Raw genomic sequence first — 21238 nt, 5'->3', positions numbered from 1 at the left:
CACTGAAGGTTCGCGCTTTGTTCTAGCTCAGTTCCTGCAGAAAGAAAAAGTTTGTTTGAATTTATTCAGTTCTGACTCGGACTGTTTTAAGGTTTCTTCATTGGTTAACATTTTTTGGCCTAAAGGACACTTGGAAAAACCTTTAAAAAGTATACTTTGTGTGGCAGTACTCTCTCATCTTCCAATAAAGAGACATGAACGCTGTCTCCTGTGCTTAGGAGTTGACCAGAATGTTTGTACTTGTAGGATCTGCCTTTCATTCTTTAAGCAGAGCCAAAAGAGTAGGGAATTGCAACTTAGGGCTGCCCTTTACAAAAGTGTGTTTTGCCCTCCTACCCCAATGCCATGTTACCCATTACTGGCGACCCCTTCAGTCTCATCTGACAATCGACATTCCAAGTAAAAATGTAATTCTAACTGTGGTTCCCTCTTCTTCTCTGACTGTCCTGGAGCAACCATCTTTGCCTCCCTCAACGCCACAGTCTGCTGTCCCAGGTGGATGGGGTAGGGTCATGTTTTCCACTGCAATCTTCGGACTCTGATCCCGACTTCCTGGAAACTGAGCTTGTAAATAGGATATTGTTACATGAGAGGAAGGCGTTTACCAGGCAAAATAACAATTGCAAATTGAAACTCTTTGCCAGTTACGCTGGGAGCAGGGGCTTTGATCCTTTCAAATCATTAGGCAAATTGTACTGTATCTCACCTCTTTCAAACAATTGGGCCTCTCTAACTCTTCTGTTAAATGTTTCTATGGTGGCCTCTTAGCAGTGCACCCTGGTTGGGATTCAAAGACACTCTTATCTCATCCTAACATGAAAAGGTACCTTAAAGTTCCATAACAAAAATGATAAACAACCATTTTCCTCCCTTCTGGGAACCTATAGTTTCTTCATAAATCTATCAACTCCTTTGGAACGTTCTCTCCACTCGATGGATGTCAAAAGAGCTCTTTTGTTCATCATGGACATAGCTAAGATCTTTCAGAAATCTTGTAGACTCTTTGTCGCTTTTAAAGGCAGGAACAAGAGGTGACCAATCTCCAGGCAAAGATTCTCACATTTGCTGGTGGAACCGATCTTCTTTTGCTCTAATGTTTAAATGATTTTAACTGTTAGTTTGATTTAGTTTTGATCTTAATTGCTTTTGTTTTGTTTTGTTGTAAACCACCCTGAGCCATTTTTGGAAGAGTGGTATATAAATAAAAAACATAAATAAATAAGCAAGCAAGCAACAAGGAGTCAAACCTCCAACTACCATCAAAACCCATTCCACTAGAGCCATGACCATCTCCATAGCACATATGTCTGGAATTTGTATTGATAGATATCTGGTCAGCAGCTGAGGCTAACTTTGGGCAGGCAATTCTAAAGAAGGTGCTTTAAGTAACATCCTTGCACCTCCCATTGTTTTCATCAGTGGGCTCCCTAAACACCCATGTTGGGAAGCATCCTGGATCACCTCAAAGATAAACAGGTTGCTTACCTGTAGCAGGTGATCTTTGGGTGATCCAGGATCATTCACAACACCCACTCTACCAGACTACTACTCAGATGTTATTCTTTAGGTCCACTTACCTCAGTATTTCTGATGGAGGATCTCAACTTTTCAGCGGTCATTCAGGAACTAAGCAAATAGTGCTCTGCCACTGAAAACACTGAGCATGCCTTCTGTGCGAAAGGCGGAGCTACAGAACACTTTGGGGAGCTGTAAAATCCTTCCACAAAGGCTTCTGTGCAGGCACAGTGCCCATGTTGTGAAGGATACTGGATCACCCAAGATCCAGGATCTTTGGGTGAAAAAGCAACCTGCTTTTTCATTTGAGAAGTTTTTAATGAACCTGGATCCAGGGGGTGGCAGGGATCGGGGGAGTTGTTCATAAACATGCATGCTCTCTGCTTTTTCTTACATGTCATTTAAACTTAATTTCTGTTCTAGTGGAAATAAATTACGTGAAACAGTTGACTGGCTGTACAAGATCCAGTTCTTCATTCCCAGGAAACATGTATCAACATACAAAGATGCATAGACGGATTCTTGGTCATCTATCTGCAGTTTACTGTGTGGCATTTGATAGGACTGGACACAGGATATTTACGGTGAGTTTGTTATTAAGGTTCTGCATTCTGGAATTGTTCAAGTACATGACAGAGAAAACTAGCTGCCAAGCATTACACCTAATATAAAGGCTTAGTAACTTAGTTTGTCTCTAGATTCTGCCCTAGATCAAATTTGGCATTACATTTGTGGTTTAGACCATATAACAGTCATCCAGGGATTGGACAAAACCTGGTAGACCTTGCTGTGGGTCTGGAAAACAGCAGTGAACGTGTATACTTCCCTGTATGTTTACAATCTCTGCTACTGCATGGCAAGTCTGGGATGGGAAACAAAAGTTCAGCAAACATTCTGATCAAAAATCTAGATGTACAAAACCTCTTCTTGAGTAGATATCTATGGATAGCGTATTTTACTTGAGAGTTAAATAACTACTTTATTTGCTCACTTGTTTCGGTTACTGCTGTTTTGTATGGAGAAAATGGTATTTATTTTGATGGCAGTCTTCTGAGATCAGTTTGGTTTTATGAATTCTACTAGATTTATATGTGTGGAAAGAAAGGAAAATTCTGCTTCTCTTGGTAACAAGAATCATGCTTCTTTTGGAAACAAGGTCTTCAGAATTGAACAGAAACTTAATCTTAAATTTAAGTATAAGCTTAATGCAAATAATGGGATTTTGAATCTTTGTATTCAGTAATTATTCCCAAATTTTAATGCATTTAATCAATAATGTAATGCCAATTTTAGTGTTTCTAAAATACACTTTTGTCCATTACCAGTATAGCAGCATATAAGCTTCATTAATCAGTAGAAAAGCTGCACTACTCCAAGTATTGTTTATTCGTCTTTTTATTCAGCAAACAGATTTATATAGGTCAATCGCAGTTTGCATTGTTCATCTTCTCAGTTGCAGTTTAGAATTGTTGATTTTTTAAAAAATGTACATGCATACCTGTCTGTAAGCTGACCAAGGACCTGTTTTGAGCTGAAGGCAGATGCAGGGCTCAGGAAATCCACTAGTTTGTGACGAGTGAAAAATGATGCCTGACAAGTAATGTACCAACATAGCTCAAGGGATCATTTGATGAGTAAAATATTTTGTTTGGCTGGCGAACTGAGATGTTTCTTGACCCTGCAGTTGATATATTTGTTTTAACCTTTTTAATTTTCATTAAACTTTAATTTAAACGAGAGGTTTGATGCAATTATGATGTGATGGTATTTGACCCTTGAAGGCTCAGTTGTGTATATATTCAACCATTCAGGATCATTGTACAAGATGTGGCAGTACAGGAGCTAGTTTGAATCATCTGCTTTGAACATGTCCAGGAATAAACTGTTTTGGATAGAAATACATAGCTCAGGGCTTATCCAATCCCATTGCTATGGCACCTAGAAACTTAACTCTGGCACCTAGAGAAAACCAGCTCAATGACTGCTTCATCTTGCCTTGGGCCAGAGGCACTGTCATCACCACCAGTCCTCTCTGCTGTTATGCAGCCCTTCTTACCACCTCTTTTCTCCCTCTGAATCCTCCTGGGTGTGCCTGTGATGAAATGTTGCTGGACTACTTTTATGCCAATTGGTTTAGAACCGTCAATCATAAGAGGAGTTAGAGAGTAACAGTTAGAAATTGGAAGTGCGGTTCAGTTAGTGGGGATTTGGGTCCCAGTAGGAACAGTTTCAAAAGAGGAGTTTTTCTGATTCGGATAAGAGAGTCTAAAAAATAAAAGGACTGGGTCATTAGGACATTCTGTAATAAAGATTGGGTAGTGAAGTACAGTTCTGGGAAGGAATTGCATTCAAAGATGAAAAGCCTTATATATTGTGTGTAAAGTAATGAAATGCTTTGAGAAGTTCAAATCGTCAACTTTGTAACCAAGCAAGATTTCAGCCCTACTAATAAGAAGCGAAACAAACAAGCCTCAGACATCTTTAAATAAATATTCTCCTTGTTTTGTTTTAAAGTACATCTGACTGAGTGATTTCCCTCCTCATGTCTGCAAAGCCATGTTATCAGGATAAAGAAACCAACAGAGTTAGAAGCTTCATTGTATAATTGGTGGCAGCGGAAATAGAAGTACACTTATACAAGCCAAAGTAATGTCTAAAATAAATTTTACACACATCCCTAACTCAGACCAATGACCACAGTGCCCTCCTATCTCAAGATTTATCATCTAGGCAAATGGGCCACCTTTCGTTTTTGTATGGAGCAGTATTGCAACAAGCAGTCAGACTGTGAGAGCGACAGCAGCTGCTTAGTGTAAGCAAGGCGGGCTCAGAGAAAACAGGATAAATTGATTGCCACAGCTTTGGAGTTAGAGAGCAGCACATACTTGCTGGGCAAGAAGGAGCAAGCTGGTCTTGTGAGCTGTTGGGCTTGCTGTTGCACAGGGTAGCAGTAGTTCTGGACTGTGTGTTCATTCTCCACTGGGGAAGTGCCACCCGCCCTCTTTCATTCCCTCCTCCCCCTCCCATGGCATTCTTCAACACCCACAACTGCTGCTCGTCCAATTTAATACACTGTAACCCATTGACAGTGGTAGTACATAAAGCTGGGGTGGCGGCAGCAACAATGGCATTGCTATGCCTCAGGGAGGGGACGTGGAAGGTAAGTGGAGAAACTTCTTACTGAAGGTAATTTTTGGTCCACACTTCAATAATTCTTTGATCGAAGCTAGGATAGGGAGAAGTGGACGCTTTCATTTATCCTACATTGTATTTCTTTTTAGATTTTTTAGCGGTATGCTTAAGTAATGCACTTACAAAATATATGTATTTATAGTATTATGTATGTAAATTTTGGTCTATGACTGTAAATAAACATGATGATGATGATGATGATGATATGTATTTATAGAACTTACATTGTTAAAAAAAAGTTTAGAAGTTTAATAAATAAATAAATAAATAAAATTAAAAAGGTATGAGAAGATCTCCCCTGACTCCTGGCTGGCATCATATGAGTGTGTTAGTACTAGTCCTGATTAGTATTTTTATTTAGTACATTTGTATACCGCCCTATACAAAAAGGTCCCTGGACTAGGTTATTATATAGTAATTCTACATTTAAAAGCATCTTTATTTGTCCCAGGCAGCCCTGTTTCTGTTCTAAGTATTCTACTTGTAAAGAGGATAAACTGTCAAGGCCTGATATGAATGCATTCAGAAAATGATTAGATACTGCTTGCCCATAGATCCACTGATCCTATTTGTGTGCAATATCAGATTATTAGTCTTTACAGATGAGCAGGAACTAATACATTTACTCACTGCTGCCAAGTTAGTAATTTCTAAAACTGGGGAAAATCCTAATACCCCAATGCTGAATTACTGGCTAAGTAAGTTATGGGATATAGTTTGCATTGGACAATTGATAAACCATTAAATGGAGAGAGGGTTGGCAATTTAGTCTTTTTTTTTCCCTAAATGCTTTTATTAGTATAATAAGTGGAAACAGAAAGGTTACATCTCTGAGAGTCCAACAAAACCAAACAACATACAGAGTCTTATTCATCAAAACCAAGACAGAAGAAAAATACAATAGTATTGAGAGAAAGTCCTTAACTGGGTATCAGTAGCTATCTATAAAAGAGTCTTGAACCCGAACCCTAAAGGGGAAAAAAAGGGAGAGGAAAAAACAGCCCAGACCTTGTTGATCATCCTACTATCAGGTAATCTTAGGAGGGAACCAGCCCAACTATGATGTACAAAATAGAAATAATACCAGTAATTCGAGCGCAGAGCCAGACGTCCCCAATTCTCTGTGGCATGAGCTCCACCTATATGTGTATTTTTAAATGTACCTTAGATATGTGTCTCAAATATGTCCTGGTATGTAGTTTTAAATGTGCTTCAAAACCGATTATATTGTTAAAATTTCAATATAAGAAGGAAAGAACTGTCAGGCCAGACATAAATTGGTTATGCATTTCTCTGCGCTCAAATCACGCCCTAAATCTAACCAATCCCTTCATACTGGCTCTCTCCTCCAAAGACAATTCAGCTACCTCCTGAAGAATCTATGGGAAGTTCAAAAAACAGCAGTAAAGAAAGAATTTATCGGTGTCTATGGGCTCATCTATAAATCTACTCGTCAGAGAGAATGGGATTTAAAACTCTCACAGAACACCCCCTCTGGATTCAATTAATTATTAGACAACTGTGTATACAAAATGATTTCCAACAGGAATATTCTATGGAGAAGAGAATAATACCTGAAAATACGAATTCTGCCATGACAAAAGTAGTATGCGTGTTGTAAATACAAGGCCACATGTCCACCAACGTACAAATATCCCATCTCATTACAGACTGGTATTCAAAAAACCATAGTAAAATAATTAATGAAGATCAGCCAAACCTCTAATAGTTCCCCTACTTATGTAATGAAAAACGAACAAACCAGCTGGAGAGATAAATGGAGGGAGACTAAATTCAGCCCTGACTGATCTTTATAACCTACAGCTGGTAGCATAAACTGTCAAACTTTAGTAGTGAGATAACCCTTCTATACAGATATCTAATCCTTTGCAGTTGACTTCCAAATTGTTTGCATCCAGCTAAACTTCTCAAAGTGTTATTATAAAGTATTCATAACGGGTAACAAAAGCCCATAATGGGGGGAAAAGGGAATAATAAACTGGAGCTAAGAAAAGAGAAACAGCATAATCTTCAACTGCATTGTCATTCATATCCTTTCAGAGCATATAATGTCATATGAAACTCGGAAAATTAGAATATCGTGCAAAAGTCCATTAATTTCAGTAATGCAAATTAAAAGGTGAAACTTATATATGAGACAGACGCATTACATGCAAAGCGAGATAAGTCAAGCCTTAATTTGTTATTATTGTGATGATCATGGCGTACAGCTCATGAAAACCCCAAATCCACAATCTCAGAAAATTAGAATATTATATGGAACCAAGAAGACAAGGATTGTAGAATAGAACAATATCGGACCTCTGAAAAGTATAAGCATGCATATGTATTCAGTACTTGGTTTGGGCCCCTTTTGCAGCAATTACTGCCTCAATGCGGCGTGGCATGGATGCTATCAGCCTGTGGCACTGAAGAGGTATTATGGAAGACCAGGATGCTTCATTAGCGGCCTTCAGCAATTCTGCATTGTTTGGTCTCATGTCTCTCATCCTTCTCTTGGCAATGCCCCATAGATTCTCTATGGGGTCAGGTCAGGCGAGTTTGCTGGCCAATCAAGCACAGTACACTGTATACTTTTCAGAGGTCCGATATTGTTCTATTCTTCAATCCTTGTCTTCTTGGTTCCATGTAATATTCTAATTTTCTGAGATTGTGGATTTGGGGTTTTCATGAGCTGTACGCCATGATCACAATTATAACAAATTAAGGCTTGACTTATCTCGCTTTGCATGTAATGTGTCTGTCTCATATATCAGTTTCACCTTTTAATTTGCATTACTGAAATTAATGGACTTTTGCACAATATTCTAATTTTCCGAGTTTCACCTGTATAGCCGGTAGTCTTGTGCCATATGTTTAAAAATATTTGCTCTATTGTGTCAATTTGCTTCTAAGAATTAAGTTTACAAAAATATTCTCAGTTCTTCCCTGAATCCTCCATTCCCAATGCATTCTCATTTCTTCCTTAGAGAGAAAGAAAACAAAAAAAGAACCAAAAGCAGATATATGTGACATTTCCTTAGGTCTTTGAAACCCTCGGGTTCATAATGCCACTAAGTTCCTGATTAGATTGTTACCCATATTAAACCTTATTTAGAACTGCCTAAATATTAATGGTTGAAATAAGAAAGGCAGTTAACACAGGGAATAACTTGAAAGACTAAGTAATAAGGCTTAATATTAAGCTATACTCAAAGTTACCATCTAAAATAATACCCTAAATATTCACATATATTTCAGTTTCTTTTCTAATGGTATGTATTAATTCTTTAGGTTAAGACTTTGAACATTGGGGTTATTTCAGTATTGCACCCTATGTGGAACTCCCTAAATAATAATCGATGAAGAAACATTAAACACAGGGAATACATTAAAGGGCCAATTAAAGAGGTATGATATGTACTTATACTCAAAGTTAGAACCTTTAAATAGATAGGGGAAAAGGGAGAAACTAGCATTAAAATCCTAAGGCTTTGAGAATCTTCCCACTCACACCACAAAGGGTTAATCTGAAATCTTAGAAACAATGTCCAAGGACATTCTCTCATAGGGGAGAGACTAAACAATGCTGGAACTAACTTCTGAGACTAAAATAAACGGTTATCAGGTTTCTTCTAAGAGAAATTGCTCCAGTTGAGATCGTGCTGTGTAGAATCTCGCCGTAATTGTAGTTCCCAAAGCCAAATAGTTCTATTAATACACCCATAAAAGGTAAACTGAGGCAAGTAAATTTTGAAATAAAGTTAAAACTTTCAGGTCCATTCTGGTAGAATCTTCTGAATTTATCTCATAGTAAAACACATCTTAACAGTCTCTCCCCATACCAGTTAACCCAGCCTGTCTTTAACGAGAGCAACATTCAGTAAAAGTGAAAGTATTGAGGAATGAGAGTAATGAGGAATAATAAATCTTCACCGCTCCAGCTCAGCCAAGTGATATGTATGGGAATTCTTCAAGATAAAGTCAGAGTCTCGGCATGAAAGAAGCAAACTCTTTTTCTAACACTTTCATTTCCCCCGTCAGAGCTTAGTTAATTAGTGGCAAAAAGGTGATTGTTCAGCCATAAAACACTTTGTCGGCCGTGTAAACAGAAGGAATTGTAAATGAAACTGTTAGTTCAAAGCAAAGTTTTCTAGAGTCCAGCCTCCCAGAAAGTAGGTAAGCATAATTTTTCCACGCAGGGCTTTGTAAGACATACATATCCCGGTTATAGATGTGGCGTTGCAAAACAATAAAATGAAAACACGGAATCAAAAGAGGGGAAAAAGCCATACTTCTCTCCAAGTCTATCTTCTTCTCCATTCCTCTTCTCCATAGTAAACTCTTGTCTGCCGGGAAGTTCGGGGTGGGTGGGTTCCACAAAGAATTGAAGTGGGGGAGGGGACCAAACCAAGAACAAAAAAAGCCCGTAATGATCTCCGACGAAAGCTATAAATGGTTTAAAGTAAGAAATAAGTAATTGTTGGGATACCAGACATTTTAAAAAAACAGCTCTTCAAGACAAAACTGAAAGCTGTTAGCATTGGAATGCTGAGATCTCCAGCAAAGTAAAGATAGCAGAAAATTGGCAAGAGCTTTCAATAAAAAGAGAGAAAGAAAAAAACCGTAAATCTGCCAAACTCATCACCGTGGACATCTCAGATGTTTCTTAGGTAAGATTAAGAGAATAGAGCAGGTCATCTGTACTTTGGCAGTGAAATGCCTCTCTCAATTCGGTTCAATGATTGCAGAAAGGTCTCTCCAGATGTTCATCTGGGGTTTTCCAGACTTTTCAGGGTCTCAAGACCCCGCAGACTCCTACCTCTGGGAGGAGGACCGAGCCTCGCACACATACTGATCTCCATCTGACTGATGGGAGGTGATAGGACCAAACGATTGTTGAAAACCCTGACAGCTGGTTTAGTCAGGAGTTTTCGTTCCAGACGCCATCTTGCTTTCGCATATCAACAATTGAGTCTTAAAAACAACATGCAGCTATTTGCTTTTAGGCACAATTTGAAAATTGAAATCTATTTGTTTATAAGTTGACCCACGTGTTGCACAGCTTCACACGGGCATTTCTGATCACCCATGCTTTTAAGGCAGTTCCTGAAGTACCAGTGTGCAACTATGTATCTGCACTCCTGAGCAAGAAAGCTGGCATTTGCTTCGACACTTGCAGCAAGTGGACTGATCAGAAATGTCTGCATAATGCTGCGTAACCTGCGGGCCAGTATAATTTAGTTGTGCTGTAAATCTAAGTTTTTGCTTATTGTATTTGCTTATTGAAGTGTGTCATTTCTTCTCCCCTGCCCCTCATTCATTTTTTTCATTTTGGGTGTGTGATCACAGTGTGCTGATGTATTTCATAAAATAGTAATGCTGTGCTTTAACCTTTAACTGTTGGCATGCATTTCTGTATGTTTGCACATTATTTTTATTGTCGTCGGCCCAAAAATCCAAATAATCAAAAACTGTTTCTTCAGGGGTCAGATGACTGCTTGGTAAAAATTTGGTCCACACACAGTGGCCGGTTACTTGCTACACTCAGAGGCCATTCAGCAGAGATCTCCGACATGGCTGTGAATTATGAAAATACATTGATTGCTGCTGGCAGTTGTGATAAAATTATCAGGGTCTGGTGCCTCAGAACATGTGCTCCAATTGCTGTTTTACAAGGACATACAGGATCAATTACATCTTTACAGGTAAGTTCCTAACTAGATAGAGGTCTATGTTTTGAATGTGTGCTAGGCATTGAGCTAATTCTTAGCATATCCTAAACATATTGCAAAAAAAAGAGGCTTTTTCAATTATATCTTTGACTCCAATATATTTATTGAATTTTTTTTAGAAACATAGATTTCCAAAAGCCTTTTACTTTATTTATTTATTTAGTTAATTTTTTTTTGCTTTTCCTCCTGTGCATCCAGAGCAGTGTACATAGTTATATTTATTTAGACTCACAACAATCCTGTGAGGTAGGTTAGGCTAAGTGGGTAGCCGAGTTAATCAGTGAGTTTCACTACTGAATGGGGGATTGAATTTGGCTCTCCCTGGTTCTAGTCCAACACTCTAACCATTTTGTTTTCATCTTCAGATGTGAATAGTGATTTTTATCAACATGAATACAGATTTGGGGAATTTGGAACTGTTTGTTTATGTGTAAATCCAGCACTTTTGCATGGTTTAGTAACTAGTCTGAAAAGGAGTTAGTGTTCCTCACTTTTAATTTCCTTATAGAAGACTCAAGGAAGGAATAAATATTTGTAAAGGGCAATAATTCTGAAGTTGATAGTGTGTGACAAACTTGCATATTTGTGTGTTTTGTACGTTGAGGAAATTTACCAGATTTTGGGGGAAATTTCCTGTGTAGCTTGTGTCAGGGCTCGGGAAATGCACTCATCTATTAGTCAGTGACAAGTGCAAAATGAAGGTGGACGAATGTAAATATAGCCAGAGAGATACGAGGTGGAGAGGAGGAGGAAATTGAGGATGGAGAAGAAAGAGGTAGAGGCAATGGTTGCTGGTCTTCAGTGGGGTGGGATAGGGGGCAAGGGAGAACCAAGTCAGAGGCAGCCCCCCCCCCGCTTTCTTTTGTGGCTCGGATACAAACTGCAATGGAGGAATCCAAACTGTGGGAGAGGAAAGCAGAGGGAAGGGAGGGGCTGTCTCGGCTACTGGACTCTTCTTAAGGAGGGGAGCCAATTGCCAAGGCAAGTGCCTCCAAACTGCTTTTCTCCATCATGTCTAGCTGCCATGGTGGAAACCAGGTCAGAGGTGCTTTCCTTTGTGACTGGGCTCTCCCCATAGGCAGAGCCCAGTCGCAGAATTAGCCCCCCTTCCTCTCTTGTTTTTTCCCATTGAGGCTTGGACCTAGGCTATGGAAGAAAGCAGAGGAAGAGAGAGGCTGCCTCCAAGACTTGGCTCTGCTTACTGGGAGAGCCCAGTCATGGAGACAAGTGTATCTGACTGCCTTTCCTCCATGGTGGCTAGATGCCACGGAGAAAGGCAGTTTGTGGGGTGGGTGCTTGACTTGACAATTGGGCTTTCCCTGTAAGCAGAGCTCAGTTGTAGAGGCAGCTCCTCCCTCCCTCTGCTTTCATCCATGACTGCATCCCCACTAAAAAAAGAAAAGAAAGAAAGCTCTCCACCAACCAGCAACAAAACACCACTGATTGGAGGATTGTAACATGACTGTTTCAAAGTGGGACTTGTGTGTCCTGTTAACAGCAGACTCATTTAAAGAACAGTACTTAAATTTTATGCATGTCTACTCAGACATGTTCCATTGAATTCAGTGGGGCTTACTCCCAGGTAAACAGGTCTGATTGTGTTTATGCAATGTGGTAGGCAGATGTAGCTTCTTCCCAACACCACACATGTACCAACATAGCTTGAATCACCATCGGATTAGTAAGATTCTTGTCCAGCTGGTGAACTGAGTCAATATTTTTTGACTCCTGGTAATTGTTACTGGGCACCCTTAAATATGACCACCATGTCTAAAGTGGAGATATGTCTCCCACTATGTCAACAGCAGCATTTTGAATACTTTAGTAACTTTTTTTTTGCTGTCCTGGCTTTCAGTGTGCCTGTTCCTTTTAGACCTACTATTTGAGCTTTTGATTCTGTATTGTTGAGAAACGAAGTTAATAACCACAACACTTTGCACATTACATTCTTACAGGTACATATAATGAATCTGAGTTGGTGACAAAAGATGTATTGTAAATATTGCAAGTTAGTAGCCCTCAATCTGTTTGCCCACAAGTTCTCATGTGTCTTGCTAATTGAAAGCCTGTAATGTGGTTGGGGAGGGGAGGGGAGGAAGAATCTGGAAGAGAACATGTTGCAAAGAGTTTTCTCTGCTTGGTCACCTGAGGGTCACTTATACTTGCAAAGGTGTGTCTGTTTTGAAGCCTATACACATAAAGTACCAGTTTGCATACATATGCAGTTTTCCTAGGGATGTTCATGGAACCGGCTGGCCTGGTTCGGTTTGAGTCCGGACCGGACTTGAACCCAACCAGGCCAGTTCAGTCTGGCACCCCCTCGAACCCCCCAGCTTGGTCCGGTCTGGTGGGGTTCGTGGACCATTTTAGTTTTTTAAAAAATAAAAAATCTTATTCCCCCTTGGGAGTTCCCGGAGGCGGCAGGGGGGTCAGCGGAAGTTCCCCCTCCCCCGCCGGCCTTCCTCATGCCCCTCTTGGCCGCTCTTTGGCCGGTTTTCGGCCTTGGCCCAGCGGCCATTATGTAGGCCGTTCACTTGGCCTCTGCGTGTCCTGGGCCTCACAGAGGCCAAGTACACAGGTGCGCGGCCTCCATAATGGCCACCGGGCCGCTGGTTGAAGGCTGAAAACTAGCCGAAGAGCAGCCAAACCGGTTGAGGGGGGCGTGAGGAAGGCCAGCAGGGGGAGGGGGAACCTCAGCAGACACTGCCACCTCCAGGATCTCCCCTGAGGGGGAATAAAGTTAAAAAAAATTGTTTAAACTAAAATGGTCCACGAACCCCCGAACATCTGGGGGTGCTTGGTCCGGGGTCGGATCAAATGGAGTGGTTCGGTTTGACCCCAAACTGTCAAACCAAACCTGTTTGACTTCAGACCTGTTGGCACACCCCTAATTTTTCCAACTGTATAGCACACATGCCTGCTTTATTTATTATTTATTTTTATGTATTTATTAAATGTATACCCTGCCCAAACGTACGTCTCTGGGCAGCTACTTAGTCATAGCTTTCAGCTGTATGTGTGTAGAGCAAGCACACACTTTGCTTTCATGGTGTGGAGCAGCTGTCTTTAGTGTGTGGCTGCTAATACAGAGCTTTCCAGTATGAAATGCGCAAATTCCTAGACTACAGTATTCTCTTGCTTTTAAGTTACGTTATATCACTACTATTATCACAGTTTCATTTTCATATAGCTTTGCTTTCTAATAGTTTTATTAGTTCTCTTTTGGAGATCACAATTTCCTCTTTTAGGATTAATGTTGGATAAATAACTACACAGCTTGTGTGTATTATTGTCAGAAAAGTGTGTAAAGTATAGTGTGACTAGCTCTGATTCTATAGCGTATTTACCTAAAGAGAGATTCCTCTTTCTGATATTCAGTGAGAGAATGTTTGAAAGTGATTAAATATAATTTTGTTTTCAGATATGTTTATGGAAGGATTATGCAAAATACATTTTGCTGAACACTAAAAATAAAAATGTTTAGACAAGGAATGATATTGATTTTTCATAATGGATATGCATCTAGAACAATTAAAAGCTTTAAATAAAGAAATACAGTGAAACATAAAGTATTTCTTTAAAATACACATTAATTTGTGATATATGGTTTTAATTTTTAGTTTAGCCCATTGGTCAAAGACTCCATGCGATACATGGCTTCTACAGGTGCAGATGGAACCATTTGCTTCTGGCAGTGGGATACCAATTCTGTTAAATTCAAGTATGTAACTGTCTTGCTATTTCTTTCATTTCTCATGATGCAAAGAATTTTTAATCTCAGATACATTTTTCATGTTACTACATAGAGAAAAAAGTAACCCTCAAAACCATTATGTAACAGTATATTTAGTTTTATAGTCTATAAGAATAAATAAAATTTTACTTTTGCAAAAATGCAGTAAAAGATGAATTTACAGCTTATTTGTAGTAGATGATAGATTAATCTAGAAGCAGAACTTTTTATTAATATCTTCTTGGAATTCATTGTTCTATGTAATTATTCATTGTCTTGTATATTCAAACCACTCTTATTGTCTCTAAAGTAACCGGCCACTGAAATTCACAGAAAAGCCTAGACCTGGAGTTCAGATGCTTTGCTCTTCATTTAGCGTTGGTAAGTACTGAAGCAAATGGCTTGCTTTTCAGTTATGGAACCCTTGAGAATTTTATTCTATTGCGGGGTGTGTGTGTGAGATTATTTCACATATTGTCATCTTAGTAGTTTTGTTGAATTTTTATGACATGTAAAGTTTAGCTTTTTGCCTTCATCTTAAGATTTTGAGTGTGTATTCTAGGCATGCTCTAGACACCCAGTTCTGGGGGCTTCTGCCTCAAATAATCTTTATATATTTTCTTTGTAAAAGTAATCTATTTGCTGAGTTCATATACCCAATTTCTTGATCTTGCAAGACCACAGTTACCAAATAGTGATTTGGTTTGGAGATTGAGAAGATGCTGTGGGCTTTTGTGCTCCCTTCTTGTGTGCAAATGATGCATCCTTGGTTCCCTTATAACTACAGGTTGCTGTTACATTTGATCAAGCATACACCTCCTCTCCAAACCATGATTAGCTCAACTTTGGATATAAGAGCAAACTATAATTACAAATGTATCATGGAAGCATGGTGTGCGTGCGCACATGTGCGCAGATAAAGGGAGTATGCAAGCCCTCAGTCGCTGAACTATGATTAGAAGGTTGCTCTTTTCCAGGAGTGCACAACTCAAATTCTCTGACAGGCCAGAACCAACCATGGTTCTGCCCACCAAGCTGAGGTTAATTTTTGGTGCACTAAATATCACAGTAGAAATACAAAAATAAGTATGTAAGCAATTAGTAATTACATGTGAGTCTTGCTTCCCCTTTCAAGGGTCGCACAATTTGAAACAAGGTTAGTGGCCAGAAAATAAGCGCTGTCCCTGCTCAGTCACTGGGGCACCAGGAATGCATGCCAGCCATACACAAATTGCAAGTCCTCTCCTTTCCCTAAACCATTGTTGCTTTTCAAGTTGCAATGCTAGGCATCCTTACTTTGGAGTAAGCTTCACTGTGTATACCATGGAACATATTTCTGAGTAAACATACATTGGATGGCACTTCAAGGCAGTTTCAGGAGAGGGTGGAAGAAAGCCCCCATCCCACTGGGGAAGAGGGAACTGATTGAAAGAGAGTGACCAGGTCCAGCTTCCTGGCCCCCTTGCTTATGAGCCTCCGTGTGGTGGTCAATCCTCCTGTTTTATTCTTCAGAGAAGCTGTGGAATTCAGCTGCCATCACCCTTATTCCCAACAGAAAGCAGTGCCTTTTAGTCCCTCCTGCACAGGGAAAAGGAGAGAGCATGCTGGTGCTGCTTGCATTTGGCTTTTCTTTATTGCTTCAAAGCCAGCCCAGCACATGCTTGCGCTCTCTCTCCCACCTACTGTCTTTCCCTGATCCTGCTGGATGGAAGATGGAGAATGAAAAAGGGAGGCATCCTGGTGAAAGTCTGCTTGTGCAATAGGGCTTTTGGGGGAGTGTAGGGGCAGAAAAAGCACTTCTGAAATCCTGGGAGTATCTAGAATGGTATGGAAGGAGAAAACCATGGAAATCAAGCAACGTCACACACCTGATTCCTGTCTCTCCCTCATGCTCCAGTCCCCACACCATCCTGGAGGCTTTCCATACACTCAGGAATTGCTTTTGGGGACATAGGGCTACAGTGGGGAGGGTGGGGGCACAAAAACAGTGTTGGATGAGCAGACTTCTGCTTATATTGCTCTAGATATGCGTGCCATCTGAATTATTCAGAGGGACAAAAAGAGCCCATAATTATTCAGTGTTACAATGCTAATTCCACATTCCAATCCTCTTATACTGGGCGACAAGTTATTTTAGGTGTGGTAAATTTAGGAATGTGCACGAACTGGTTCAGTGCCTCCTTAGGGAAGCATTGAACTGTTGTGGACAGCCATACTGGTTCAGCAGGGAGCAGTTCCTTTAAGAAGGTAAGCGGTCCTTACCTGCTCCACTGCCACTCTGCTGCTTTTCTAGGGACGACGCTTGCTCTACCAATGGCTGCGCTTTCCCCTGCAGTGCTGTTCCCTGCAGTTTCAGTAACGGACATAGCTGCAGCCATGCCTGGCCATTGGTAGAGCAAGTGCTGCACCCAGAAAAGTGGTGGAGTAGCAGTGGAGCAGGTAAGGACCTGCTTACCTGTTTTTAAAGGGAATTGCTCCCTGCCCCACCTGCAGTTGCCCGAGCCCATTCGGGCACATCCCTAAAATTGGTACTATACACTTAGTAATCCATTTATGTTGAGTCAAGTCAGTAGTGACCGGTCAGCAGAGATTATTATTGTGAATCTGAGAAAATATCGTAATTTGTCTAGACCAGTAGCACTTTTTTGGATGTTTTGAGGAGGTGAAGAATAGAAAAACTGTTTTTCTAAAACGATTTGAAGTAGTTATCTATGCAAGGGGTTTTATTTTATTTTTTAAAGTCTACCTTCGCTACTGCTGAGAGTCAATGTGGCCCCATTAATAAGAGAACTGGATTTGGGCCTGGAAGATCAGGATTAAAATTGTGCCATGGTTTTGCATGTCACTAGCTTTCAGCATCTATTTCTCCTTCTCACTTGATAGAGACAGGAAACTCCCTCCCATAGGTACTATGGGAAGGAGTAGATTTAATAGGGTAATGAGTTTTTCACATTCAAAGAGCTATATAGTTGGAGCAAAATAGCTTTTTTGTGTTAAACATTGATAACTTCTTGTTCCATATTTAGACAAATTAGAAGTGTCATTTTATTAATAGAATATCATCATTGATACTGATAACTTGCTATTTTCAGTACTAGATATATATTTTCTATCTCATAAATACTTTCAAACATTCTAAACTATATTATTTGAATTTTCAGGTGGGATGTTCTTAGCAACTGGCAGTACTGATCATGTTATCAGAATGTATTATTTTGGTTCTGAAACACCTGAAAAAGTTGCAGAGCTAGAAAGCCATATTGTAAGTAATGTAATGTTACATTTAGAAGCAAACTACTTTGAAGTGGTATTACATATTCATATTTATTTATTCGATTTTTATACCGCCCTTCCAAGCTGGCTCAGGGCGGTTTATATGGATTTGATGCATTTGAACATGGATAGATGCTTTATCTTTGCATTTTCTTTTAAATCCTACTAATTCAGATTTGTATACTGACCTCAAAACTGGTTACAATCGTTGACATTAGGGGAGGAATGCATATTTCTGCTAGCAGATTCTCGAGCCAAGATTGTCGTGCTCACAAAACCTTTATCCTAATATGTTAGCAATAGCACTAGCAATAGCACTTACATTTATATACCGCTCTATAGCTGGAAGCTCTCTAAGCGGTTTACAATGATTTAGCATATTGCCCCCCAACATTCTGGGTACTCATTTTACCGACCTCGGAAGGATGGAAGGCTGAGTCAACCTTGAGCCCCTGGTCAGGATCGAACTTGTAACCTTCTGGTTACAGGGCGGCAGTTTTTACCACTGCGCCACCAGGGGCTCCTCCTAAGTTAATATGTTAACTTAGAAGTAATCTGCTATCCGTGCAACTTGGGCAGAGGAGTATAGCCTTAATAATACATGCTGTGGGTGATGACTTGGATTATGGTTGGATACTTCCTGATTACCTACAGATACTGAATTTTGCATGAGCGCTCCTGCTACTTAAAATGAATGCACAACCTTTTACAGAATACGGGAATATGTGTGGGGACATGTTAGTTTTTATTTTTAGCAGAAATTTTGAACTATATTTTAGCTATTCTTGTTCTCAACCAATTAACATACAATAATCAGATCAATAATTCCAAAATGATATCATGCCCAAGAAAAGCAGAATCTAAGATTCAGTTTTACTATTCAAACATACCATATATGGTCATTATACAATAAAATGAATAATATTTGAAGCTGGAATCCTACATTTGTAAGCATACTGATAAAATAATTATTTATTCATTTATTCAATTTATATACCACCCTTCCAAAAATGGCTCAGGGTGGTTTACACCAAAATAAAATATATATGTGTGTGTGTGTGTATTGTCATTTCTCTCTGTATCTGTGAATGAGAGAACTTGCCTAAAAGTATAATTATGTGCAATGACTTTGCCTGGTCAGTGACGGGCCTCACCTGCGTGTGTGTGCACATAAACACATGCACACGCACACAAACTGAAATAGTTTTAAAAAGTGTGTCTTTGGACTTGTAGACTCCCTCTATTAAGTGTTTCTAGTATAGCTCTTCCTCCATAAAGTGATAAGTCTCTTCTCCAGAGCCATGGGAGTAGTTCTGTTGTTAAGGCAGACTAGATTTTTACGGTTATATTTATTCAAAGCATGAATAAAGCTATTCCCTTTTTTATTCTATTCCCTTTTTTAATCAACATTAAATATGGTATTACATTGCCTTAGGTGTACAAGCTATCAACATTTCAAAACAATTGGATAAAAAATGCCTGTAATACAGCAATTTACAAATTGGGGCTGTAGAAGTAAGAAATGACAATCACAAAACAGGAATGGATTGATTTTAATATCTTAATTGGTAGTGTTAACACATTTCTCTCTTTTGCAGGACAAAGTTGACAGCATTCAGTTTTCTAATAGCGATGATAGGTATGTTTATAGGGCTAAGTCTTTTGAAAAAGAAATCTGTATATTTGAGGATTAAGAACATCTGATAACTGCTATAATATTGGAAATAGTCTAGATAAATCTGAAACAATCTATTTTTAACTTCATGACTCTATTGTATTTTTACTCCACCTCTTCCTCTATATCTGTATATGCCTTGTGATCACCTGGATCTTACTTAAAATTGTTATTATTTACACCAGGTTGAAGGCACCTATCTTCTTTCACAGCAAGAACCTATTGTTGCTGTGTTGCTTGTCTGACAGGTAGCTTTATTCTCTTGCTAAAAATCCATTAAATTATTTTTGATTCCACCTTTGTCTTGAAAGTGAACTATTTGAGAAGGAAATTGAAGAATAAAATGTTAGAGTTGGAAAGAACCTTGGAGGTCTTCTAGTCTAACCTCTTGCTCAGTGGAGGAATCTGCCACAGCATCCGTGACAGATGACCGTCCAGCCTCTGTTTGAAAACATCTAGCAAAGGAGAGACCACCGCTGTGCAAGTCAGGCTGTTCTGCTGTTGAGCCATTCTTACAGCTTGGAAGTTCCTCCTAATGCCTAGCCTGAATCTGCTTCCTTGTAATTTCAACCCACTGGTTCTTGTTCTGTCTTTACTGAAGAATGGTTCTGTTGCTCTTATTTTCTGCGACATTCCTATTTGAAGATAGCTGTTGTATCTCCCTTAGACTCAGTGCCATTCATTCAAGATGTAATCAGCACATTCATTTTATTGGTGTGTTTTTTAAAAACACTAAAAGTATAATTCTGAGGAACCTATGCATTATTTGGCCATAATTATTTAGTGGCTGCTACTATTGTATGACGTTAGGCTTTGAGAGGAGAAAACCAATAGAGGCCAAACAGTTGAACTGATGCATTAATATGATCTATCATCACACAAGCACCTATTACATTAGCAGTAAAAATAGATTGGTTCAGTATTTGATAAGAAGGCTTTGTAATTTTTGTGTGCTAATAGTGGTAAAGCCTCACTACAAACATGAATGTGTTGATTGCAGGGAGAGATAGAGTAGAAGAGTAAGTTCTGGATCTTAGTGGTGATCTGGTATCCTTCACAAGGTGAGCTTTGCACCTGTGCAGTAGTCCCTGCAGAACGATTTCAAGCTCCTCAAAACATTCTGAAGCTCTGCCCTTTACGCACAGAGTATCAGCAGCAGCTGATCACTTTCTTTCTCAGTTCCTTCTCAACTGCCATTGGTGTACTTTCCTCATTATTTGCTCCTTGGTTGTACTTAGTACCTGAAAGACAAAAGTTAAATGGTTTGCTCTATTGGTTTTTCTGACTTCAGATTGGTTTCTTACTGTTCTTTGCCTCACAGATTGGACTATTTTGCTTCTTTTCATTCTAATGGATACTAAAAAAAAACCCCAGTGGTGTTCCTCCTGCTGGGAGACCCTTCCATTCTCTGACAAATACTACCTCTGTCTGCTTTGCTTTGGGGAGGATCATATTGTATGCACCTGCAAAATTTGCTGTTTTTCTAAAGCAGATGAAAAAAACAAGAAGCACCCAACCAGGCAGACAAAAAAGGGAGACAAAGTCTCATAGTGCTGTGAAGTCTTTATTGAAGCCCAATGTATTTCAGCCTAGAGGCATTCTTCAGGGGCAATAATTTGTGATATTGCAAAGAGACCTTGATCAAGTAGCCTTTGCCTTCTTACAAGCTTACATCCTCTGATCCTAGACCTTCTGACCCCGATGCTGAGATCTTCACTAACATCTACATTGAGGTTCTTGAAGCCAGGCTCAACTCTGAGATCTTCCCTGATGGATACTGCACATGGTGCTTTTACCCCAAATAGTATAGGACTCCGTTCTCTGGTGTACCCTACCAGAGAATCTTATGATGGGCATCCCATTTCGTTAGGGATGTGCATGAATTGCAGCATGATTCAAAACACATACCTGGCACCTTTTTAAAACGGAAGAGAGTAGGTGCATACTTGTTCCTCTGTTGCTCGCTGCCACTTCCTAAATCGGTGGCACTCCTCCCAGTTATCTTTGTGCGCCAGTGGCACTCTCCCCCAGCTGCCCTCATGCGGTGCCAGCACACTAGGGATGGGCCCGGACCGATCCAGACCTGGGTGGTCCGGATTGGGGGTGGGGGGTCGT

At 39.7% G+C, this 21238-nt stretch overlaps 1 protein-coding gene across 6 annotated transcripts in view; it reads left to right on the top strand.

Moving 5' to 3' along the window:
- Positions 1-21238, top strand: part of BRWD1 (bromodomain and WD repeat domain containing 1) — a 137269-nt gene that overhangs the window by 28005 nt on the left and 88026 nt on the right. For 5 of the 6 annotated variants that reach the window (XR_008320365.1, XM_053312931.1, XM_053312930.1 and 2 more), the window contains exons 7-13: positions 1939-2099; positions 10194-10415; positions 14063-14163; positions 14486-14556; positions 17337-17437; positions 19047-19087; positions 19309-19371. Coding sequence is in view for 5 of the 6 variants with exons in the window: in XM_053312931.1 (XP_053168906.1) it covers positions 1939-2099; positions 10194-10415; positions 14063-14163; positions 14486-14556; positions 17337-17437; positions 19047-19087; positions 19309-19371 (760 nt within the window). In the remaining variant the exon portion in view is untranslated. The remainder of the gene's footprint in view (positions 1-1938; positions 2100-10193; positions 10416-14062; positions 14164-14485; positions 14557-17336; positions 17438-19046; positions 19088-19308; positions 19372-21238) is intronic. The other variant, XM_053312932.1, reaches the window with a different exon arrangement.

Source organism: Hemicordylus capensis, chromosome 3 (assembly GCF_027244095.1).
Source record: "Hemicordylus capensis ecotype Gifberg chromosome 3, rHemCap1.1.pri, whole genome shotgun sequence".
In the NCBI taxonomy this organism is placed as follows: domain Eukaryota; kingdom Metazoa; phylum Chordata; class Lepidosauria; order Squamata; family Cordylidae; genus Hemicordylus; species Hemicordylus capensis.
Note: the sequence above shows the minus strand (reverse complement) of the source record. Positions and strands in the feature narration are given on the sequence as shown.